General features: G+C 39.0%; 1 protein-coding gene across 7 annotated transcripts in view; it reads right to left on the reverse strand.

The window, feature by feature from the left end:
* RELN (reelin) overlaps positions 1 to 26,734 on the reverse strand; it is a 559,409-nt gene that overhangs the window by 281,985 nt on the left and 250,690 nt on the right. For all 7 annotated transcript variants that reach the window (XM_002751683.6, XM_002751684.6, XM_078343077.1 and 4 more), the window contains one exon: positions 2,336 to 2,368. In XM_002751683.6, the coding sequence (XP_002751729.4) occupies positions 2,336 to 2,368 (33 nt within the window). The remainder of the gene's footprint in view (positions 1 to 2,335; positions 2,369 to 26,734) is intronic.

Here is a 26,734-nt window from a genome sequence, read left to right on the forward strand (position 1 = left end):
ACCGAATACCTATTTTTAAGTTCTGGAAGAACTTTGGGCGTGTTAAGTGCAATATTTTCATGAACGGTAGAGTTCATATTTCCACTGAAGAGATGATGAATAAGTAAAATCACTTTCACGGCCAGCTACAATGTAGGTATGCTAATTTTAAAGGTTGTGTGAGAAATGATAATTATTTCTACTTATGTTGTAAAAATTAATTTGTACTTTAACAATGCTCTCATCTGATTCATGGTTTGCTTAGGAAGTTTGTTTCAGCTACTGTAAATTATTTGGGTCTTGACAATTTTTTTTTAAACTAGCTAGTAGACTGCCTTTTGAAACAATTAAAATAATACTATCTGATTAACAACAAAAAAAAAACTTCTCATGCCTTTTTCTTTTAAAAGTGATATTTTATGTTTTTTAGGCTCACTCAAATATAATTCTCTGAACTCATTGGGTAATTAAAATCACTTCCCAACTCCAGGAAGCATCCTTTTACATTCTCTTTGGTGACATCCCCACCCATGGCAGTCCTTGCCTCCTTTATTCCAGGTATGCCAGCAGGCAAGCACATAATGAAGTCATGGAAACCAGTGAATCAGCATGTACTGAGAGGACTGGATGCTCAGACTTGAAGCCTTAGGCGTGAGAACAGGGAGAATATGGATATACACTGGAGAGAATGCTGTGATGTATTCTGTGCATGGAAGTGATTTAATGATTCCTCTGAGCAATGAGATGCAGTACGTGAAATGCCTACAGGGTACAGCTCTCTCAGATACCCAATCTGGCCAAGATTCGGCTGGGCCACTGCGGGTCACCAGCCTGTCTTGGCTGCCAGAAGGCATGCTTCTAAGGGCTTACCTTTGTCTGCCAAATAAGAGGAGCCTCAAGCTGTAGCATTACATAAAAGCAGAGCTTCTCAAGGCAGATTTTCCAAAGAGGAAAAATAAATTAATTGGGCTTATAGGTTGAAAGGAAAAGCCCAAGAGACAAATAACTGACCTATCTGGAAAGTCCCACAGTGAGAGACATTTGAAAAGGCTGGAATCAGCTAGGACAATTTCTTTTCATTCTTATTAAATACTATAGCGTAGGAAATTGCTTTTAAAATAAGTTTTCACTGACACAAATGAGAAAATTAAAGCTTAAAGATCACTTGTTTTCTAGAGACTTTGTTATTTACAAAGGCAATGGGTAAGTCTCACTGGATACTTGTCTGTGTATGTATTTACTTCCAAACACTACTATATTATTTATCATATACTTTATGAATACAAAAATCATTTAATCCTCATATCAACCCTGTGAGGTAGGTACTATTATAATTCTACTTTACAGATGAAGAAACTGAGGCACAGAACAGTTAAGAAACTTGCTCAATGTTGTGTGGCTAGCAAGTGGTAAAAGTGAGATAAACCCAGGTAATATGGCTCCACAATCTGTGATCCTAACCACTACACACCCTGCCTCAAGAGCCGTGAGCCGCTAAAAACATGACACTATGAAGAATTCATGGTGCCATTTTAAGAAGCAGGTAGTTATTTAAACAGTCTCATTTCAATTTTTTTAAAAAGAAATAGAATCTCATTCTGCTATCCAGGCTGGAGTACAGTGTCGCAATTATAGCTTCTGCAGCCTTGAAATCCTGATTTAAATGATCCTTCCATCTCAGCCCCCAAAGTCGCTAGGACTAGAGGTGCATGCCACCACATGTGGCTGATTTTAACATTTTTTGGGTAGAGATTGGGGTCTCACTCTGCTGTCCAGACTGGTCTTAAACACCTGGCCTCAAGCAATCCTCCCACCTTAGCTTCCCAAAGTGTTGGGATTATAGGCATGAGCCACCATGCCCAGTTTCAGTTCAATTTTTAAAGAAATGACAAAATAATTTCTTTTTAAAAAATAATCCAGTACTAATTTAAGCATAAATCTCAAATGTTAAATGACTTCAATTCTTCCACATTCATGGCTTCTTACCCACTAGCTTGATGCATGGATATTTATGATGGGCATCTCGTATTATGAGGGACTCTGGGAAAAATTCAGCATTAGAATGCAAAAGCTTACACTCAATAGTATCTCATCCATTGTTCCAAAATCTCTTTAGGCTGAGGGTACTAACAGGTGTGAAAGTCCCTGCACGAGCCCTCAGCTGGGCAGCATGAATGTTTCCTCAAGGAGGTTCTGTGTCAGGTATAATCTGTACCCAACTCTAATTTCAGTAAATGATCAGCGACCAGAAAGGACAGCTTCCTCACCTCTCTAACATATCTGCTTATATAGCCAGAAGAGCCAAAAAAGTAGATCAAGTACTAAAATGAATGGCATTGGAGCCTTAAACACTTACCTAGATGTGGATGTACAGTGGCCTCTGTTGGAGCTGAACCAAGAAAGGAAAGAAGAAATACAAATGATCAGGCATGAAAGCAAAATCCAGTAATAAACAGCACAATGCAGTTAACACAACTTAGGCCACATTAAGCAAATCAAATGGCTATAGACTTCTGGTCATTTTTTTAGGAGTTTCTGGAACTCCTAAAAACAAAGACAACAAATGTAATGATCTTGAATTTTGTACCAATGCTTATTGGTTAAATCATAGAAGAGTTTCACAAAGATTCACTGAATTGTTAACTCTAATTAAAGATTTTTTTGAAACAAATAGAATACTTGACAATTATCCAATAATGAATAACAAAAACCTGGCACACTGATATACATTCTCTCACCAGTACCACAGCGCATATGAACAAGCCAAATCTGAAGCTTCAAGGAAAACAAGGGTTTATTTGCAAACCAGCTGGAAAAGTAGGAACATTTATGTTGAAATTGAAACTTCGAAAATACAAATTAATAGTGGTTTTACACATGAATTTCTTAACATAAATCGAGTCTCCAGAAGATTTCAACTGTAATTTCCAGTATTTTCTAAATTGCCTACAAAAACCTAAAAGAAAAATTTGAAGAATGTCTTCTTAATGTTAATTATTTTAGACTTGCTTTATAATTTATGTAATATTTCTGTGACTTCTATGTTAATAATACCATGCTGACACAAGGATAATATGTGGATATACTTTTGAAACTGATGTTTTTGCATTGACAGTAAATCAGCTCTTCTAATAAAAATGAAAACATTTTGTCAAAGTCAATGTGGACATTAAAGGAAAATGATCTTTTGATATTCAACTCAGTTACTGGAATTTCTTTAGGCCGATATGAAACACTTGAGTATATAGATCTACTTTTCAATTGTCAATTTTAAAAACTCTTAATACAGGCTAAATATTTCTTAAGATGTGTTATAAGTGTAAAGTATGTACCAGATTTTGGAGATTTAGCACAAAAAATGTAAAATATCTCATTAATAGTTTTAAATTGACCACACTATGTTAAAATGTTTAAATTTTACATATTCTGTGTTAATAAAATATATTATTAAATTAATTTCATTATTTCTTTCTGTTTTTTAAATGTGGCTACTAGAATCCCTAAAATTGCACATGGGTTTCAGTATACTTCTACTAGACAGTGCTGAAGTAGAGCTAGGAGGGACATGTGTACCACATATCAATTAGGAGATCATTATCAAGCAAGAGGTGGTGAAGTTACAGAAGGAAGACCAAGTCACTCAGAGACAATATAAGGTATAAAGAAGTGAGGCTGGGAGCAGCAGCTCATGTCTGCAATCCCAGTACTTTGGGAGGCTGAGGCAAGAGGATTATTGAGGCTAAGAGTTTGAGACCAGCCTGGGCAACACAGTGAGGGACCCTGTCTCTACCAAAAACATTAAAAATTAGCTGGGCATGGTGGTGCACACCTGAAGTCCTAGCAACTTAGGAGGCTGAGGCGGGAGGATCACCTGATGCCAGGAGTCTGAGGATGCAGTGAGCTAGGATTGCACCATCACACTCTAGCCTTAGCAAGACAGTGAGACTCTATCTCTAAAGAAATAAATAATAAAAAGAAAGACGTAAAATGTAGAGTCAAATGTATCTTTGAGGGACAGGTGGAAGAAGAGGCGCTAGCAAAGACGACTGAGTAAAAGTGCATTCCATTAACAAAATAAGAAAAAGAAAGAGTTTTAAGAGCTAAGAGAGTTGAAGGAGAGTCCAAAATAATCTTAATAAAGCTGATATCTATCAAGAACATCCTGCTATCAAGGCACTGTGCTAAGCAGTATCTATAGACGAACTCAGGGATATTGGCCTCAGAGTCTACACTCAACTACTGTGCAGACTGCTCTTTCTAGAAGGTTAGCTGCAAAGGTGAGAAACAAGATCTTACATGGGGATGAGGACCAAGGGATTTTTTTGTTGTTTGCTTTGTTTTTTAACTTATTATGATAGTTTACCATGCCTAATGTTAGCTATATTGCAAAAGGGATTCTCTGTATTCATGTTATAAAGTGTTAAGAAGAAAGGAGAAACACCTGTCTATAAAACATGGAATTTCAAATTATTTCACAGGTAGTGAAATAAATTGGTTAAATTAAATGCAGGAAAAGTTATGACAATTATTAGAAATATCTACTAGTCAATACAATGGCTAGATACATATAACAAAATACCTGCAGAAATGTTGTTAACTGCTAAATGATTTTGGTCACTAAGGCCTCAACCCGATAAAGAGAATAAGTTATAAAATGCTTTATTCTACTTTAAATTGCTTATTCAAATAGACATCTACCTTTGATGAATTATCTGGGCACATGGAATCCTTCACTGAAATGCCTACATCACAATCATCAGGGTAGGGCCATTTTAGAAAGACCCACTTAGTTAGATTCTCTGAGGGCGGAGGCCCGGAAGCTGTAGTTTTTAAAACCTCCTTGATAGATTCTGATAGAAAGTCAGATTTAAAATTCACTGGTTTAAACAACACAATCCACTACTTATTTTTGTAGCATGCTGAACTGTTCTCTGTGTTGTGTTAAGTACTTATCTTTGTTCTGAAGAAGAAACAGGCTCCTCAAAAGCAGAAAATACGTCCACCCAAGACATCAGCCAAAGCTGGTAATAGTGTCCCAATAAATAATGAATTGATTTGAAAGCTACTTCCTAGTTGTAATAGTTTTATATTTTGGAAATTAATTGAAGATCCAAACCTTGAAAACATGCTAGACTGGATGCATAACGTTGTCCCAAAGTCCTGTATTATAAGTGGTCTGGGGAGCCTCAACACCCAGTCAGCATCTACCTGGATTTAACTCAACAAATTTACATCATATTTTAAATCACTAGTTAGGAAGCTTTGTTTGATATATTTTAACAAAAATGTCCACTATCTGAGATAACTATATATTATTTACTCAAGAAGAGAAACATATTTAGTACGTGAAACTTAACTGAAAAGAAAAGTACAAATTTCCTGAAAAGTACAAAGATTCACGCACATATGGTATAAAAATGGGCCAAAACCTAGGAAAGTGCTGGGCCTGGAAACTTATTTTAATTTTAATCATTTCTCAATAAGTGATCATATCAATCGAGTTTTATGTAGCATAAACAAATTTTCTAAGCCTGTAGGAAGTTCACTATCTTTTCCACATTTACTGAGGAAAATGCACCACAGAAAAATTAAAGCAGCCTGAGGAAGAATGATACAGTTCAACATTATTCATTATATTCCCATTTGGATACCACCTGCCTTGCCTCATACTAGTGACTATGAGTGAATTATTAAGTTCTTATATTATGTGAACTTGGCATAAAGGCCTTTCCTCTTTCCTTTATTAAATGTAAAACGCATGCTTGCTAATGCTTGCTAGACAGGTCCTCATTTGTCAACTGTCCAAGTGCTGACCCAATGGCATCTCTCCAAATCTACCTTTCCTGTTCCTCTGCCATTGAACTAGCTCTAGATAGAATCACTGAATTTTTCTAGATTGCTCGAATGTTTTTATCTCAACATTTTATTAGTCTGTTACTGATTTTCTGCCTCCCCCAGGACCCTAGAATGCCCCACACTATATTGCACCTTGCCAACTTTCTCAGCTCCTTTGAATCTAAAATTGCATGATTAAAATCTAGTAATTACATAAAATTGTCAAATGCTTAAACTAGAGAGTTTTGGTTTCTGAGAATGAGAAAGAAGAACTGGTTCTTTGAGAACCCAGTTCTTAAAGAAGTGGGTTTTGGTTTTGGAGAAAGAATGGGATGAAGCACCCCTTTAACAAAAGTGTAAAATATATCACAGTTTCTTCCAGGTATTTCTGTAGTTGTGATAGGAAGAGCAGGTAAGCTGACCAGGATAGGAACCCTGCTACTTGTCAGAGGACAGTGAATTGAAGAGATGAGAAGATAGGCTGGAGTTGTTCTGTACCCAGACAGATCACTGTGGGGAAGCTTCATAATATGGTCCTAATTTAGTTTCATTGGTGAGACCCATGAAAATGTACACAGAGGCTGGGTGAAACTTATGGAAAGAGAAATGATTTAATAAGGAATCAAGTGTTTTTACAATTCAAACCGAACTCCTACATTTTTTCAGAAGTGAATATTTTTCTTTCTAAGGTAGGATGTTCAACTAGGAATGAATGTTTGGCTAGGATGAATCTAAGAATATCCAATTCTGTTAACAGTTCCCTGTTAAAAAATTGCATGTGAATGCATATGTGCTTCAGTGAACTCTAAATTTCATTCAGAATAACCATACACCTCTGTAATCTTTATCCAGAAATATAATGCCATTGAAATTCACAAACATTATAGAAATGATATCCTTTGTAAAGCTTGATCAAGTTTCAGTAATTGGACTGAATTGGAAATTGACCTTATATAAATCAGGATAACTTAAGGAGCATGCCAAATGTTCTCGTACTGAATTAACTTACTTAAAACCACGGATTAAATATAAAATGTTACACAGGAAAATTAAAATAAAGATTCTACTTTGCCTAAAAAAAAAAAAGTAAAAGTAAGCCAACAGAATGGAGGAATTATGATAGAATCTCACTAAAACCACTAGGCTTTTTTTAAATTGTAATTTAGATTTTGGGATACATGTGCAGATCATGCACGATTGTTGCATAGGTACACACATGGCAAGACGGTTTGCTGCCTTCATCCCCCGTCACCTATATCTGACATTTCTTCCCTCATTATCCCTCCATACCCCACTGTTCCTCCTCTAGCCCCCCACTACTGACCCCAGTGTGTGATGCTCCCCTCCCTGGGTCCACATGTCCTAATTGTTCAACACTCATCTATGAGTAATAACATACGGTGTTTGGTTTTCTGTTCTTGTGTCAGTTTGCTGAGAATGATGGTTTCCAGATTCATCCATGTCCCTATGAAGGACACAAACTCATCATTTTTTATGGTTCCATAGTATTTCATGGTGTATATGTGCCACATTTTCTTTACCCAGTCTATCAATGATGGACATTTGGGTTGGTTCCAGGTCTTTGCTATTGTATGTTTTTATTTATTTTTTATTTTATTTTTTTAAGACAGAGTTTCACTCCATCACCAGGCGCCAGGCTGGAGTGCAGTGGCACAACCTCAGCTCACTGCAACCTCTGCCTCCTGGGTTCAAGCAATCCTTCTGCCTCAGCCTCCCGAGTAGCTGGGACTACAGGTGCACGCCACCACACCCAGCTAATATTTTGTTTTTTGTTTTTTTTTTTTTTAGTAGAGACAGGGTTTCACCATGTTGGCCAGCATGGTCTCAGTCTCTTGACCTCATGATCTGCCCACCTCGGCCTCTCAAAGTGCTGGGATTGTAGGCATGAGCCACTGCGCCCGGCCCAGGTTTTTGCTATTGTAAATAGTGCCACAATGAACATATGTGTGCATGTGTCTTTATAATAGAACAATTTATAATTCTTTGGGCATATACCCAGTAATGGAATTGCTGGGTCAAATGGTATCTCTATGTCTAGGTTCTTGAGAAATCCCACACTGTCTTCCACAATGGTTGAACTAATTTACACTCCCACCAACAGTGTAAAAGTATTCCTCTTTCTCCACATCCTCTCCAGCATGTGTTGTCTCCCGATTTTTTAACGATTGCCCTTCTGACTGGTGTGAGATGGTATCTCAATGTGGTTTTGATTTGCATTTCTCTAATGACCAGTGATGATGAGAATTTTTTCATATGCTTGTTGGCCTCATATATGTCTTCTTTTGTAAAGTGTCTGTTCATATCCTTCGCCCACTTTTGGACGGGTTTATTTTTTTATTTTTATTATTTTAATTTTCTTTATTATTTTTTTTAATATTCTTTTTTTTTTTAAATTTTTTATTGGATTTTAGGTTGTGTGGTACATGAGCAGAGCATGCAAGACAGTTGCGTAGGTACACACATGGCAGTGTGCTTTGCTTTCCTTTTCCCCTTCACCCACATTTGGTATTTCTCCCCAGGCTATCCCTCCCCACTTCCCCCTCCCACTGGCCCTCCCCTTTTCCCCCCAATAGACCCCAGTGTTTAGTACTCCCCTTTCTGTGTCCATGTGTTCTCATTTTTCATCACCCGCCTATGAGTGAGAATATGCGGTGTTTCATTTTCTGTTCTTGTGTCAGTTTGCTGAGGATGATGTTCTCCAGATTCATCCATGTCCCTACAAACGACACAAACTCATCATTTCTGATTGCTGCATAATATTCCATGGTGTATATGTGCCACATTTTTCCAATCCAGTCTATTATCAATGGGCATTTGGGTTGATTCCAGGTCTTTGCTATTGTAAACAGTGCTGCAATGAACATTCGTGTACATGTGTCCTTATAGTAGAACAATTTATAGTCTTTTGGATATATACCCAGTAATGGGATTGCTGGGTCAAATGGAATTTCTATTTCTAAGGCCTTGAGGAATCGCCACACTGTCTTCCACAATGGTTGGACTAATTTACACTCCCACCAACAGTGTAAAAGTCTTCCTTTTTCTCCACATCCTCTCCAGCATCTGTTGTCTCCAGATTTTTTAATGATCGCCATTCTAACTGGCGTGAGATGGTATCTCAATGTGGTTTTGATTTGCATCTCTCTAATGACCAGTGACGATGAGCATTTTTTCATATGACTGTTGGCCTCATATATGTCTTCTTTCGTAAAGTGTCTGTTCATATCATTTGCCCACTTTTGAATGGGCTTGTTTGTTTTTTTCCTTTAAGTCTGCTTGAGTTCTTTGTAAATTCTGGATATCAGCCCTTTGTCAGATGGGTAAACTGCAAAAATTTTTTCACATTCTGTTGGTTGCCGATCCACTCTAGTGACTGTTTCTTTTGCCGTGCAGAAGCTGTGGAGTTTCATTAGGTCCCATTTGTCTATTTTGGATTTGTTGCCAATGCTTTTGGTGTTGTGTTCATGAAGTCCTTGCCTACTCCTATGTCCTGGATAGTTTTGCCTAGATTTCCTTCTAGGGTTTTTATGGTGCCAGGTCTTATGTTTAAGTCTTTAATCCATCTGGAGTTAATTTTAGTGTGAGGTGTCAGGAAGGGGTCCAGTTTCTGCTTTCTGCACATGGCTAGCCAGTTTTTCCAACACCATTTGTTAAACAGGGAATCCTTTCCCCATTGCTGGTTTTTGTCAGGTTTATCAAAGATTGTATAGTTGTAGATATGTTGTGTTGCCTCCGGTGCCTCTGTTTTGTTCCATTGGTCTGTATCTCTGTTTTTGTACCAGTACCATGCTGTTTTGATTACTGTAGCCTTGTAGTATAGTTTGAAATCTGGTAGTGTGATGTCCCCCGCTGTGTTCTTTTTGCTTAGAATTGACTTGGCTATGCGGGCTCTCTTTTGGTTCCATATGAAGTTCATGGTGGTTTTTTCCAGTTCTGTGAAGAAAGTCAATGGTAGCTCGATGGGGATAGCGTTGATTCTGTAAATTACTTTGGGCAGTATAGCCATTTTCACGATATTAATTCTTCCTAACCATGAACATGGAATGTTTCTCCATCTGTTTCTGTCCTCTCTGATTTCATTGAGCAGTGGTTTGTAGTTCTCCTTGAAGAGGTCCCTTACTTTCCTTGTGAGTTGTATTCCAAGGTATTTTATTCTTTTTGTAGCAATTGTGAATGGCAGTTCGTTCTTGATTTGGCTTTCTTTAAGTCTGTTATTGGTGTAGACGAATGCTTGTGATTTTTGCACATTGACTTTATATCCTGAGACTTTGCTGAAGTTGCTTATCAGTTTCAGGAGTTTTTGGGCTGAGGCGATGGGGTCTTCCAGGTATACTATCATGTCGTCTGCAAATAGAGACAATTTGGCTTCCACCTTTCCTATCTGAATACCCTTTATTTCTTTTTCTTGCCTGATTGCTCTGGCTAGAACTTCCAGTACTATATTGAATAGGAGTCGTGAAAGAGGGCATCCTTGTCTAGTGCCAGATTTCACAGGGAATGCTTCCAGTTTTTGCCCATTCAGTATGATATTGGCTGTTGGTTTGTCATAAATAGCTTTTATTACTTTGAGATACGTTCCATTGATAACAAGTTTATTGAGGGCTTTTAGCATAAAGGGCTGTTGAATTTTGTCAAAGGACTTCTATACATCAATTGAGATAATCATGTGGTTTTTGTTTTTGCTTCTGTTTATGTGGTGAATTACGTTGATAGACTTGCGTATGTTGAACCAGCCTTGCGTCCCCGGGATGAATCCTACTTGATCATGATGAATAAGTTTTTTGATTTGCTGTTGCAATTGGCTTGCCAATATTTTATTGAAGATTTTTGCATCTATGTTCATCATGGATATTGGCCTGAAGTTTTCTTTTCTTGTTGGGTCTCTGCCGGATTTTGGTATCAGAATGATGTTGGTCTCGTAAAATGATTTGGGAAGGATTCCCTCTTTTTGGATTGTTTGAAATAGTTTCAGAAGGAATGGTACCAGCTCCTCTTTGTGTGTCTGGTAGAATTCGGCTGTGAACCCGTCTGGACCTGGGTTTTTTTTGAGTGGTAGGCTCTTAATTGCTGCCTCGACTTCTGCCCTTGTTATTGGTCTATTCATAGTTTCAGCTTCCTCCTGGTTTAGGCTTGGGAGGACACAGGAGTCCAGGAATTTATCCATTTCTTCCAGGTTTACTAGTTTATGTGCATAGAGTTGTTTGTAATATTCTCTGATGATGGTTTGAATTTCTGTGGAATCTGTGGTGATTTCCCCTTTATCATTTTTTATTGCATCTATTTGGTTGTTCTCTCTTTTCTTTTTAATCAGTCTGGCTAGTGGTCTGTCTATTTTGTTGATCTTTTCAAAAAAGAAGCTCTTGGAATTATTTATTTTTTGAAGGTTTTTTTGTGTCTCAATCTCCTTCAGTTTAGCTCTGATCTTAGTTATTTCTTGTCTTCTGCTGGGTTTTGAGTTTTTTTGATCTTGCTCCTCTAGCTCTTTCAATTTTGAGGATAGGGTGTCAATTTTGGATCTCTCCATTCTCCTCATATGGGCACTTATTGCTTTATACTTTCCTCTAGAGACTGCTTTAAATGTGTCCCAGAGGTTCTGGCATGTTGTGTCTTCGTTCTCATTGGTTTCGAAGAACTTCTTTATTTCTGTCTTCATTTCATTGTTTACCCAGTCAACATTCAAGAGCCAGTTGTTCAGTTTCCATGAAGCTGTGCGGTACTGGGTTGGTTTCTGTATTCTGAGTTCTAACTTGATTGCACTATGGTCTGAGAGGCTGTTTGTTATGATTTCAGTTGTTTCGCATTTGCTGAGGAGTGCTTTACTTCCAATTATGTGGTCAATTTTAGAGTAGGTGTGATGTGGTGCTGAGAAGCATGTGTATTCTGTGGATTTGGTGTGGAGAGTTCTGTAAATGTTTATCAGGTTTGCTTGCTCCAGGTCTGAGTTCAAGCCCTGGATATCCTTCTTGATTTTCTGTCTGGTTGATCTGTCTAATATTGACAGTGGAGTGTTAAAGTCTCCCACTGTTATTGTGTGGGAGTCTAAGTCTCTTTGTAAGTCATTAAGAACTTGCCTTATGTATCTGGGTGCTCCTGCATTGGGTCCATATATGTTTAGGATCGTTAGCTCTTCTTGTTTTATTGATCCTTTTACCATTATGTAATGGCCTTCTTTGTCTCTTTTGATCTTTGTTGCTTTAAAGTCTATTTTATCAGAGATGAGAATTGCAACTCCTGCTTTTTTTTGCTCTCCATTTGCTTGGTAAATCTTCCTCCATCCCTTTATTTTGAGCCTTTGTGTATCCTTGCATGTGAGATGGGTTTCCTGGATACAGCACACTGATCGGTTTTGGATTTTTATCCAATTTGCCAGTCTGTGTCTTTTGATTGGTGCATTTAGTCCATTTACATTTAGGGTTAATATTGTTATGTGTGAATTTGATACTGCCATTTTGATGCTAAGTGGCTGTTTTGCCTGTTAGTTGTTGTAGATTCTTCATTATGTTGATGCTTTTTAGCATTTAGTGTGATTTTGGAATGGCTGGTACTGCTTGTTCCTTTCTATGTGTAGGGCCTCTTTTAGGAGCTCTTGTAAAGCAGGCCTGTTGGTGACAAAATCTCTGAGTACTTGCTTGTTCACAAAGGATTTTATTTTTCCTTCACTTCTGAAGCTCAGTTTGGCTGGATATGAAATTCTGGGTTGAAAGTTCTTTTCTTTAAGAATGTTGAATATTGGCCCCCACTCTCTTCTGGCTTGTAGTGTTTCTGCCGAGAGATCTGCTGTGAGTCTGATGGGCTTCCCTTTGTGGGTGACCCGACCTTTCTCTCTGGCTTCCCTTAGTATTTTCTCCTTTATTTCAACCTTGTTGAATCTGATGATTATGCGCCTTGGGGTTGCTCTTCTTGTGGAATATCTTTGTGGTGTTCTCTGTATTTCCTGCATTTGAGTGTTGGCCTGTCTTGCTAGGTGGGGGAAATTTTCCTGGATGATGTCCTCAAGAGTATTTTCCAGCTTGGATTCATTCTCTTCGTCCCCTTCTGGTACACCTATCAAACGTAGGTTAGGTCTTTTCACATAGTCCCACATTTCTTGGAGACTTCGTCCATTCCTTTTTGCGGTTTTTTCTCTAATCTTGGTTTCTTATTTTATTTCATTGAGTTGGTCTTCGACTTCAGATATTCTTTCTTCTGCTTGGTCAATTCGGCTACTGAAACTTGTGCATGCTTTGCGAAGTTCTCATATTGTGTTTTTCAGCTCCTTTAATTCATTCATATTCCTCTCTAAGTTATCCATTCTTGTTATCATTTCCCCATATCTTTTTTCCAGTTCCTTAGTTTCTTTGCATTGATTTAATACATGTTCTTTTAGCTCACAGAAGTTTCTCATTATCCACCTTCTGAAGTCTAATTCCGTCATTTTGTCACAGTTATTCTCCGTCCTGCTTTGTTCCCTTGCTGGTGAGGAGTTTTGGTCCTTTCTAGGAGGTGAGGTGTTCTGGTTTCGGGTGTTTTCCTCCTTTTTTTTGCTGGTTTCTTCCCATCTTTGTGGATTTATCTGCTTGTCGTCTGCGTAGTTGCTGACTTTTTGATTGGGTCTCTGAGTGGACACCCAGATTGTTGATGATGAAGTATTTCTGTTACTTGGTCTTCCTTCTACCAGCCTAGCCCCTTCGCTGTATGACTGCTGAGGTCTACTCCAGGCCCTGCTTGTCTGGGGTGCACCTCTAGCAGCTGTGGCACAGCGAGGGATGCTACCCGTTTCTTTTTCTGCTATCTTTGTCCCAGGATGATGCCTGCCAAATGTCAGTCTTTTGGATATAGAGGGGTCAGGGAGCTGCTTGAGGAGACAGTCTGTACTTTATAGCAGCTCAATTTCTGAGCTGTGAGCTCTGTTGTTCATTCAGGGCTGTTAGGCTGCTATGTTTGATTCTGCTGCAACAGAGCTCATTAAAAAAACCCTTTTTTTCTCAAATGCTCTGTGTTGGGGGGTTTGGGGTTTATTTTTGGATGTCCGCTGAGGTGTTCTGCCCAGCTAGGAGGCAGACTAGCCACTGTTTGCCTGCTGAGGCTCCGCCCTGCTGTTGTGTGGTTCGCCCTGTTGCTGCAGGCTCTGCTGTTCTGCTGTGGTCTCCGCCACGCCCTGTGGTGGAGTCTCTTCATTGTAGCGGGTTGCCTTGGCAACGGCAGGCTGCATCAGCAGTGGGTGTGTATCTCAGTAGGGACGGGTTGCCTCGGCAATGGCTGGCTGCGTCAGCAGTGGGCATGTATCTCAGTTGGGGCGGGTTGCCTCGGTAATGGTGGACGCCCCTCCCTCACAGAGCGTCTTGGACCGTCTGCCCAGGGATTGTTTGAAATCGCAGTTTTGTTCGTCCCACTGGGCTACCCCAAACGCTCTGTCCCTGCAATCCCCTGGTCTGGCCCCCTGTCCAAGTCTCGTTCAGTCTCAAGTCCAGCCCTCTCAAGTCTCAGGTTGCCGGTTCAACAGGGCACCTGGACAAGCGCGCCCTGTGGGGAGTGCTGGGGGGGGCCGGCTGCCGCCACCCCGGCTGCCGGCTTCGCCAGGCAGAGGTACTGCGTGGCATCCCGTGTCTTCTTTATACTTGGGAGTTTCCCCGTTCCGTGGGCAATAAAGATCAGTCTGTAAATGCAGCTCCGACTCACCTCTCCGTGGATTCAACGAGAGCTCCAATCCTGGGTTGTTCTCACAGCGCCATCTTCTGTTTTTTCCGGGTTTATTTTTTTCTTGCAAATCTGTTTTAGTTATTTGTAGATTCTGGATATTAGCCCTTTGTCAGATGGGTAGATTCCAAAAATTTTTTCCCATTCTGTGGGTTACCAGTTCACTCTAATGATTGTTTCCTTTGCGGTACAGAATCTCTGGATTTTAATTAGATCCCATTTGTCTATTTTGGCTTTTGTTGCCATTGCTTTTGTTGTTTTAACCATGAAGTCTTTGCCTATGCCTATGTCTTGAATGGTTTTGCCTAGGTTTTCTTATAGGGTTTTTATGGTGTTAGGGCTTATGTTTAGAATTTTATTCCATCTGGAGTTCATTTTAGTGTAAGGTATCAGGAAGGGGTCCAGTTTCTGCTTTCTGCACATGGCTAGCCAGTTTTCCCAATACCATTTATTAAACAGGGAATCCTTTCCCCATTGCTTGTTTTTCTCAGTTTTGTCAAAGATCAGATGATTGTAGATGTGTGGTGTTGCTTCTGAGGCCTCTGTTCTGTTCCATTGGTCTATGTCTCTGTTTTGGTACCAGAACAATGCTGTTTTGATTACTGTGGCCTTGTAGTATAGTTTGAAGTCAGGCAGCATGATGCCTCCAGCTTTGTTCTTTTTGCTTAGGACTGTTTTGGCTATGCAGGCTCTCTTTTGGTTCCATATGAAGTTTTAAGTGGTATTTTTCCAGTTCTGTGAAGAAAGTCATTGGTAGCTTGATGGGGACAGCATTGAAACTATAAATTACTCTGGTCAGTATGGCCATTTTCACGATGTTGATTCTTCCCAACCATGAGCATGGGATGTTTTTCCATCTGTTTGTGTCCTCTCTTATTTCATTGAGCAGTGGTTTGTTGTTCTCCTTAAAGAAGTCCTTTACATCCTTTGTTAGTTGTATTCCTAGCTATTTTATTGTCTTTGTAGCAAATATGAAGGGCAGTTCATTCTTGATTTGGCTCTCTTTAAGTCTGTTATTGATGTATAGAAATGCTTGTGACTTCTGCACATCGATTTTGTATCCCAAGACGTAGCTGAAGTTGCTTTTTGGTTTCGAAAGATTTTGGGCTGAGACAATGGGGTCTTCTAAATATACAATCATGTCATCTGTGAATAGAGACAATTTGACTTCTAAATAGGAAGAGAGGAATCTCTCCCTATTTGAATACCTTTATTTCTTTCTCTTGCCTGATTGCCCTGGCTAGAACTTCCAATACTATATTGAATAGGAGTGGCAAGAGAGGGCATCCTTGTCTTGTGCCAGATTTCAAAGGGAAGGCTTCCAGTTTTTGCCTGTTCAGTATGATATTGGGTGTGAATTTGTCATAAATTGCTTTTATTATTTTGTGTTATGTGCCATAAATGCCTAGTTTATTGAGGGTTTTTAGCATAAAGGGCTGTTGAATTTTGTCAAAGGCCTTTTCTGCATCTATTGAGATAATCACGTGGTTTTTGTCTTTGGTTCTGTTAATGTGATGGATTACATTTATAGACTTGTATATGTTAAACCAGCCTTGCATCCCTGGGATGAAGCCTACCTGATCATCATGAATAAGCTTTTTGACTTGCTGTTGCATTCTGTTTGCCAATATTTTAATATTTTGAGATGGAGTCTCCCTCTGTTACCCAGGCTGGAGTGCAGTGATGCAATCTCAGCTCACTGCAACCTCCACCTCCCAGGTTCAAGTGATTCTCCTGACTCAGCCTCCTGAGTAGCTGGGACTATAGGGAGTCAAATTAGCCACCACACCTGGCTAATTTTTGTATTTTTAGTAGAGATGGGGTTTCACCATCTTGGTCTGGCTGGTCTTGAACTCCTGACCTCATGATCCATCCATCTTGGCCTCCCAAAGTGCTAGGATTATAGGCATGAGCCACTGCACCTGGCCTAGTCACCACGTTTTTTTGTTTTGTTTTTTTAAAATATTGTTTCCAGGGAAGGATTCAGAATGAGACCACAGCCTACTTTGACTTGTTTTTAGTTGAAAAAGTCAAACTTCTTTAAAACTTTAAAGCTGTCAATACAGATTGGTAGCAATTTTTACAAGGAAAGTATTGGTAATTGAGAATCTACTTATATTTAATAAGTCAAATCCTTCTTGAGAGAAGAGCAGTTAAATGATAAAAAAGGAAATTTTAAAGTTTTCAGCATAATACAATCTTTTTATACTATACAAGTAAATAAATGTTCTTAGCATCAAAATCACTCATAAATGTATATTTATGATTTCTATTTCCAGATTCGTTTTGATGTTTGTTATAGTGCCACTTAAAAGTTACTTGTCGGGGACTGCCAAGATGGCACGGTAGGAGCAAATCAGGATTGCAGCTCTCAGTGAAGACACAGAAGGTGAGTTAAATCCGCATTTCCAGACAGATCTTTGTTGCCCACAGAACAGGGAAATTCCCAGGTATAGGAGAGACACGGGATGCCAGCGCAGCTGTTAAGGCTTGCGCGGCCTGTTTTGGCTGGCGCCGCAGCACAGCGGCACTCCGCACAGAACACACTAGTCTGGATGCCCTGTTAAACTGGCAATCTGAGATTTGGGAGGGCAGATTAGCATATCCATCTGATTAAATAGGACTTGGACAGTGAGCCAGACCAGGAGACTACTGGGAAGAGATGTTTGAGCCGGCGCAGTGGGTAGCTGCACGGGAAATCACACAGATCCTGGTGCCCTATCAGCAGCCGACTGAAACACCTGGGAGAGGGTCTACCATTAAACTTAAAAAAAAAAAAAAAGAGGGCTCTGAGGGAGGGAGCCACGTGATCAGGCTCAGGGGGTCCCACCCCCATAGGGATAAACAAAATGGTGATTCGAAAAGCTTGTGGTTGAGAGTTTCACTACAGGCATAGCTGAACCCAGGACGGTGCAGCTCGGGATGGTGCAGCTCGGTGGGGTCCGCCATTACTGAGGCATACCGCCCCTACTGAGGTACACTTCCATTGCTGATGCAGCCTGCCATTGCCAAGGCAAACCACCATAACAGAGAGACTCCACCAACAGGGTGAGCCTGTGGCAGCAGAGCAGAGCCTCAACAGGCAAATAGTGACTAGACTGCCTCCTAGCTGGGCAGGAAGGTGCAATGGATACTCACAAAGAAAGCTCTAACTCCCTGAGACAGAGCATCTGAGGAAAAAAGGGGGTTTTATGAGTTCTGCTGCAGCAGACTTAAACGTACTGGCCTAACTGCCCTGAATGATCAATGGAGCTGATAGCTCAGCACTTGAGCTCCTATAAAGTACAGACCATCTCCTCTAGCAGCTCCCTGACCCCTGTATATCCAAAGAGTAACCTCAGAAAGGACTAATCAGACTGACATTTTGCGGGCATCATTCTGGGACAAAGATAGCAGAAGAAGAAACTGGTAGCACCCCTCACTGTTCCTCACCTGCTACAGGTGTATCCCAGAGAAGGAGGGCCTAAAGTGGACCTCAGCAGTCCTACAGCAGAGGGGCTAGACTGTTAGAAGGAAAACTAAGTAACAGAAATACTTCATCATGAACAATCTGGGCACCCACTCAGAGACCCAATCGAAAAGTCAGGAACTACTCAGACGACAGGTGGATAAACCTGCAAAGATGGGAAGAAACCAGCGCAAAAAGGAGAAAAACACCTCGCCTCCTGAAAAAGACCAAAACTCCTCACCAGCAAGGGAAAAAAGCAGGACAGAGAATGAGTGTGATGAAATGATGGAATCAGACTTCAGAAGGTGGGTAATGAGAAAATTCCATGAGCTAAAAGAACATGTTCTAAATCGATGCAAAGAAAATAAGAACATTGAAAAAAGACTTGAGGAAATGATAACAAGAATGGACAACTTAGAGAGGAATATGCATGAATTGAAGGAGCTGAAAAACAAAACACAAGAACTTTGCGAAGCATGCACTAGTTTCAACAGCCGAATTGACCAAGCAGAAGAAAGAATATCAGAAGTCAAAGATCAACTCAATGAAATAAAACGAGAAGCTGAGATTAGAGAAAAAAGCACAAAAAGGAATGAACAAAGTCTCCAAGAAATGTGGGACTGTGTGAAGAGACCTAAGCTACATTTGATAGGTGTACCAGAATGTGACGAAGAGAATGAATCCAAGCTGGAAAATACTCTTCAGAATATTATTCAGGAAAATTTCCTCCACCTAGCAAGGCAGGCCAACAGTCAAGTCCAGGAAATACAGAGAACACCTCAAAGATATTCCACAAGAAGAGCAACCCCAAGGCACATAATCATCAGATTCACCAGGGTGGAAATGAAGGAGAAAATACAAAGGGCAGCCAGAGAGAAAGGTCGGGTCACCCACAAAGGGAAGCCCATCAGACTCACAGCAGATCTCTCGGCAGAAACGCTACAAGCCAGAAGAGAGTGGAGGCCAATATTCAACATGCTTAAAGAAAAGAACTTTCAACCCAGAATTACATATCCAGCCAAACTGAGCTTCATAAGTGAAGGAAAAATAAAATCCTTTGTGAACAAGCAAGTACTCAGAGATTTTGTCACCACCAGGCCTGCTTTACAAGAGCTCTTGAAAGAGGCACTACACATAGAAAGGAACAACCAGTACCAGCCATTCCAAAAACATACCAAAGGCTAAAGAGCATCAACAAAATGAAGAATCTGCATCAACTAATGGGCAAAACAGACAGCTAGCATCAAAATGGCAGTATTAAATTTACACATAACAATATGAACCCTAAATGTAAATGGGCTAACTGCACCAATCAAAAGACACAGACTGGCAAATTGGATAAAAAACCAAAACCCGTATGTGCTGTATCCAGGAAACCCATCTCACAGGCAAGGATACACAAAGGCTCAAAATAAAGGGATGGAGGAAGATTTACCAAGCAAATGGACAGCAAAAAGAAGCAGGAGTTGCAATTCTCATCTCTGATAAAATTAACTTTAAAGCAACAAAGATCAAAAGAGACAAAGAAGGTCATTACATCATGGTAAAAGGATCGATAAAACAAGAGGAGGTAACGATCCTAAATATATATGGACCCAATACAGGAGCACCCAGATATATAAGGCAAGTTCTTAACGACTTACAGAAAGACTTAGACTCCCACACAATAATAGTGGGAGACTTTAACACTCCACTGTCAATATTAGACAGATCAACCAGACAGAAAATCAACAAGGATATCCAGGGCTTGAACTCAGACCTGGAACAAGCAAACCTAATAGACATTTACAGAACTCTCCACCCCAAATCCACAGAATATACATTCTTCTCAGTGCCACATCACACCTACTCAAAAATTGACCACATAATTGGAAGTAAAGCACTCCTCAGCAAATGCAAAACAACGGAAATCATAACAAACAGTCTCACAGACCATAGTGCAATCAAGCTAGAACTCAGAATTCAGAAACTAACTCAGAACTGCACAGCTTTATGGAAACTGAACAACTGGCTCTTGAATGTTGACTGGATGAACAATGAAATGAAGACAGAAATTAAGAAGTTCTTCAAAACCAACAAGAACAAAGACACAATATACCAGAATCTCTGGGACACATTTAAAGCAGTCTCCAGAGGAAAATATATAGCAATAAGAGCCCATATGAGAAGAGTGTAGAGATCCAAAATTGACACCCTATCATCAAAATTGAAAGAGCTAGAGGAGCAAGATCAAAAAAACTTAAAATCTAGCAGAAGACAAGAAATAACTAAGATCAGAGCAGAACTGAAGGAGATAGAGACACGAAAAACCCTTCAAAAAATCAATAATTCCAAGAGATGGGTTTTTGAAAAGATCAACAAAATAGACAGACCACTAGCCAGTCTGATAAAAAAGAAAAGAAAGAACAACCAAATAGATGCAATAATAAACAATAAAGGGGAAATCACCACAGATTCCATAGAAATTCAAACCATCATCAGAGAATATTACAAACAACTCTATGCACATAAACTAGTAAACCTGGAAGAAATGGATAAATTCCTGGACACCTATGTCCTCCCAAGCCTAACCCAGGAGGAAGCCAAAACTATGAACAGACCAATAACAAGGTCTGAAGTCGAGGCAGCAATTAAGAGCCTACCACACAAAAAAAGCCCAGGTCCAGATGGGTTCACAGCCAAATTCAACCAGACACACAAAGAGGAGCTGTTGCCATTCCTTCTGAAACTATTCCAAATAATCTAAAAAGAGGGAATCCTTCCCAAATCATTTTATTAGACCAAAATCATCCTGATACCAAACCCAGCAGCGACTCAACAAGAAAAGAAAACTTCAGGCCAATATCCATGATGAACATAGATGCAAAAATCTTCAATAAAAAACTGGCAAGACGATTGCAACAGCACATCAAAAAACTTATCCATCATGATCACGTAGGAATCAACCTGGGGATGCAAGGCTTGTTCAACATATGCAAGTCTATAAATGTAATTCACCACATAAACAGAACCAAAAACAAAAATCACATGATTATCTCGATTGACGCAGAGAAGGCATTCAACAAAATTCAACAGCCCTTTATGCTAAAAACCCTCAATAAACTCGGTATTGATGAAACCTATCTCAAAGTAATAAAAGCTATTTATGACAAACCAACAGCCAATATTATACTGAATGGGCTAAAACTGGAAGCATTCCCTTTGAAATCCGGCACTAGACAAAAATGCCCTCTTTCATCACTCCTATTCAATATAGTACTGGAAGTTCTAGCCAGAGCAATCAGGCAAGAAAAAGAAATAAAGGGTATTCAGATAGGAAAGGTGGAAGCCAAATTGTCTCTATTTGCAGATGACATGATAGTATACCTAGAAGACCCCATCGTCTCAGCCCAAAAATTCTTGAAACTGATAAGCAACTTCAGCAAAGTCGCAGGATATAAAATCAACGTGCAAAAATCACAAGCATTCGTCTACACCAATAACAGACTTAAAGAGAGCCAAATCAAGAATGAACTGCCATTCACAATTGCTACAAAAAGAATAAAATACCTAGGAATACAACTCACAAGGAATGTAAGGGACCTCTTCAAGGAAAACTACAAACCACTGCTCAACAAAATAACAGAGGACACAAACAGATGGAGAAACATTCCATGTTCATGGTTAGGAAGAATCAATATTGTGAAAATGGCTATACTGCCCAAAGTAATTTACAGATTCAACACTATCCCCATCAAGCTACCAATGACCTTCTTCACAGAACTGGAAAAACCACCTTGAACTTCATATGGAACAAAAAGAGAGCCCGCATAGCCAAGTCAATTCTAAGCTAAAAGAACACAGCGGGGGGCATCACACTACTGGACTTCAAACTATACTACAAGGCTACAGTAATCAAAACAGCATGGTACTGGTACCAAAACAGAGATATAGACCAATGGAACAGAACAGAGGTATCGGAGGCAACGCAACATATCTACAACCATACAATCTTTGAGAAACCTGACAAAAACCAGCAATGGGGAAAGGATTCCCTGTTTAATAAATGGTGTTGGGAAAACTGGCTAGCCATGTGCAGAAAGCAGAAACTGGACGCCTTCCTGACACCTTACACTAAAATTAACTCCAGATGGATTAAAGACTTAAACATAAGACCTGGCACCATAAAAACCCTAGAAGAAAATCTAGGCAGAACCATTCAGGACACAGGAGTAGGCAAGGACTTCATGACCAAAACACCAAAACCATTGGCAACAAAAGCCAAAATAGACAAATGGGACCTAATGAAACTCCACAGCTTCTGCACGGCAAAAGAAACAGTCACTAGAGTGTATCGGCAACCTGCAGAATGGGAAAAAATGTTTGCAGTTTACCCATCTGACAAAGGGCTAATATCCAGAATTCACAAAGAACTCAAACAGATTTACAGGAAAAAAACAAACAAGCCCATTCAAAAGTGGGCAAAGGATATGAACAGACACTTTACAAAAGAAGACATATATGAGGCCAACAAACATGAAAAAGTGCTCATCATCATTGGTCATTAGAGAGATGCAAATCAAAACCACATTGAGATACCATCTCACGCCAGTTAGAATGGCGATCATTACAAAATCTGGAGACAACAGATGCTGGAGAGGATGTAGAGAAACAGGAACACTTTTACACTGCTGGTGGGAGTGTAAATTAGTTCAACCATTGTGGAAGACAGTGTGGCGATTCCTCAAGGACCTAGAAATAGAAATTCCATTTGACCCGGCAATCCCATTACTGGGTATATATCCAAAGGTCTATAAATCGTTCTACTATAAGGACACATGCACATGAATGTTCATTGTAGCACTGTTTACAATAGCAGACACCTGGAACCAACCCAAATGCCCATTGATGATAGACTGGACTAGGAAAATGTGGCACATATACACCATGGAATATTATGCAGCAATAAAAAACGATGAGTTCATGTCCTTTGTAGGGACATGGGTGACTCTGGAGAACATCATTCTTAGCAAACTGACACAAGAACAGAAAATGAAATACCGCATATTCTCACTCATAGGTGGGTGATGAAAAATGAGAACACATGGACACAGGGAGGGGAGTACTACACACTGGGGTCTATTGGGAGGAACAGGGGAGGGACAGCCGGGGCGGGGGAGCTGGGGGGGATAGCCTGGGGAAAAATGCCAAATGTGGGTAAAGGGGAGGAAGGCAGCAGAACACACTGCCATGTGTGTACTTATGCAACTATCTTGTATGTTCTGCACATGTACCCCCAAACCTAAAATGCAATAAAAAAAAATTAAATTAAATTAAAAAAAATTTTTTTTAAAGGTTACTTGTCCTCCGAATTCCCTCTCCAGTGGGGCCTATCCAGATGATATTTTGGCAAAATACAAAGATTTAGATGATTAATGAAATGCTTCAGTGACATTCTAAGTCTTTCCTTGGCCTAGAAGCTTGAATACTATCAAGTGACCTGAAGATTACATATGTGTTTTACTAGGATTTCACAGACTATGCAAAGAAGGCAGAAGTGGATTTTAAGAATTAATAAGCTTAAACATGTTAAGAATAAAAGTAAACTGAATCATTGTTTTTAGAAGGTATTTTAAAGTTTGAAAAATAATAGATTGCTTATAGAACTTTTTAAAAATTCAACTGTACTATTTTTGAAATGATTTACTAATCAGCACAAGCTAGCATAACAGAGAATGGAACTGCTTTGAATGAACACAAGAACTCTACTTATGCAGATTTGATAAAGATAATTATTCAAAAAATAGTAAGGGTGAATAATAATTATGTGAACCAGACATGAAAAGACCCAGTTCATAATATAAGTAATTCACATCACAAGGCTTGATTGGGCCTAACATGAAAGCATATAGGTTCAGTACCAACATTTTCAAAGGAATAATATGCTTCTTGGTCTCTTTAAACAAGGTTACTATTTATTTACTTAAAATGAAAGCAGAAAAAGTACATACTGATACTTTTTTGAATGAATGATGGAAACCTCTTAGCCCATATATGTTAACACATCTGTGTGTTGGTGGTACTTCTAGTCAGAAGAGTTGCCCGTCTTTTCCCAAGGAATATCTTTGTTTGAGAAAGGTGAAAAATTATTTTTTAAACTCACTATTTTCACTCAGTGTGGATTAATCTGGCCTTCATCGAGGTATGAGAAAAACCACTTTTCATTCACTTTCCAAACTTTAAAGTGCAACAAATGTATTGCTTGTTATTAGGTAGACTTACTTTGTGAACATTATTGCCTTTAATTGACTAAATATATTTTTGTCTCCAGACTTATCTCCAATTATTTAGCGTATCTCACAGATGATAGTAAGTGGTTTGCCCTTATGACAGTTTCTCTTTCATTAGTACCAGCTAAGCTTTGCAGAAGAAATGAAAGTTAGAACATTTCTATAAACTAAAACAGGCAGCAAATATCTCCATATTAGCTTCTATGACTAAATTTGGCTATTGATGCTCACAGTCATGCTTTTTTAAATGACATTTTAATAGCTTGAACTATTGTGCCTTTCAAAATAACCATTATAAACATGGATCTTTAGATGGTATCTCAATATTAAATTGAAGCCTTAATTCTTACCATCATCAATTCAATTGGTCCAGGAGACACATTACATGGGACAAGTTAAAAAAAGCTTCATTTCTTAAGAAGCATTTCTGTGCATATGTTCTTTCGAAAGCTGAGCCTGCCAGAATCTCATTGATCACAAGCAGCCTGAAATAGGCACATTAGAAAGAACGAGATTGTGTTTAATTCTGCCAAAGGTTATTATAGTCTTGACAGATGTGTCTTTTTTCTTTTAACTGACTTATTTTAGATGGAAATTTTTAAGTAATAATCTAACTCCAAAATATAGTAGGACTAATAAATTTCAGCCAACTTGTTGAACAAATTACTCAGTCAAAGAATGGAGATTTAAATATGTGGAGCAGAAAAAAGGAAAAAAATGCATAAAAATGAATTGAGGGAGTAGTAAATGAGCTTTGAGCTAATATTATTGATTACTTTTAAAAAAAAGCCTTTGGGTCAGGCAAGCATGATTTATAGATGGCAAGCAATTCTTAAAAATACAGGTATTATGTTACAGGGACTGTATCTCCTGAATCATTTTGGAATTCAAAAGCCCTAGGTAGTTTTGCCTCAGGTATCTTTTCCCTTAATTTGAAATTTAAATGTATTAAACTTCCAAAGCTAAATATGACAAATTAGACATGGGCTCTGAAGTTAGCATTTAATGAACTATGAACCTAGACTTTCATCTCCCCAGGAATACTTTCTTTATTACTTTTTGTATTTTATTGCACTAAAGCACCATTTGACCTTCAAGTATGATAATTAAGCTTCCAAAAATGTTATAAATTTAGAGTGAAAATAATTCTCCCTGTGTTCAGGAACATACTATGATCAGTATTAAAGATTACTTAATATTTAAAGACAGCTAAATTATACACAGAACCAGCAATATTAGGAATTATTTTTCTCTTCCCACTCTGATTTCCCACCTCAACTTGATTTGTGTCTCATAACAATTTATCATCTTTCACCTTCTAAAATAAATGAAATAGGAGGAAAATGAAAATATATCTTTATAACCTGCAACTGGGAGATAGATAACTCTTTCAGATAAGACTTACTCTAACAGGAGCTGTCAATAGTGAAGCCTTAAACATTAAAAATTGTGGCTCATTGTCTTATCAGTCTCATGTCCCCACCTTTTCTGGGAATATATTTATATATTTTTCAAAAATTTGCTGATGATATAAATAAAAGTTTTAATTGAAAAATCAGAATGCAAAACAATATCATTTGAATTATTGGTACATTTTTATTTTTATATTTATTTATATTTTGAGACAGTGTCTCACTCTGTTGCCCAGGCTAGAGTGCAGTGGCACTATCTTGGCTTGCTGCAATCTCAAACTCCCGGGCTCAAACGATCCTCCTGCCTCAGCCTCCTGAGAAGCTGGGAATACGATATGCAGCACCAAGACGAGCTAATTTTTTTTTTTTTATGGTAGAGACACGATCTCACCACATTACCCAGGCTGGTTTCAAATTCCTAGGCTCAAGTGATTCTCCCGTCTCAGCCTCCCAAAGTGCTAGGATAACAGGCATGAGCCACCATGCCTGGTCAAATTTTTATTTTAAAAAAATTATTGCTGCGTAATAATTTTCAAAGATCCTAGACCTTTGAGAACTTGAAGAGATGAAGTTCATAGATGGAACAGATGTGAGAAATTGCAGGTATAAATTGACCTGAAACCTAGAACCTATGGCTTTTTTTTTTTTATAATACTTTAAAAGTCCTAGGGTACATGTGCAGAATGTGCTTTTAAGTAACATTTAGAGGTTGGAAGGAAACTCACTAGGATCAAGAAAGGAAGACTGAGGAGGAATAAGTGGAGGAGAAGGAAGAAATCTTGTTGCTAACATCAGCAGAAATTGCTAGAGATTTACCAATCTATTCTCCTTTTCTTTATTTTAACTAAACTGTCATTTGCAGTTGGAAGTCTAGTTCTCAGCCTCCCTTATAGCTTCCTATGAGAAAGGAATTAAGTTCTACCCATGTGAGGTGAGCAGAAGTGACCAGGGTCACTTTCAGGGCTGGGTAATGCCCTAAAGGAATGGGCATGCTTCCTTGACCCTTTCCCCTCCCTGCTGTAGGCGATGGTGAGTGCTGGAACAGCCAGCTTGGCCCCTAGATATGGAAGCTACATGCTGTGCATGGTAGAAGC

The sequence above is a fragment of the Callithrix jacchus genome, chromosome 11 (genome assembly GCF_049354715.1).
Source record: "Callithrix jacchus isolate 240 chromosome 11, calJac240_pri, whole genome shotgun sequence".
Lineage (NCBI taxonomy): Eukaryota > Metazoa > Chordata > Mammalia > Primates > Cebidae > Callithrix > Callithrix jacchus.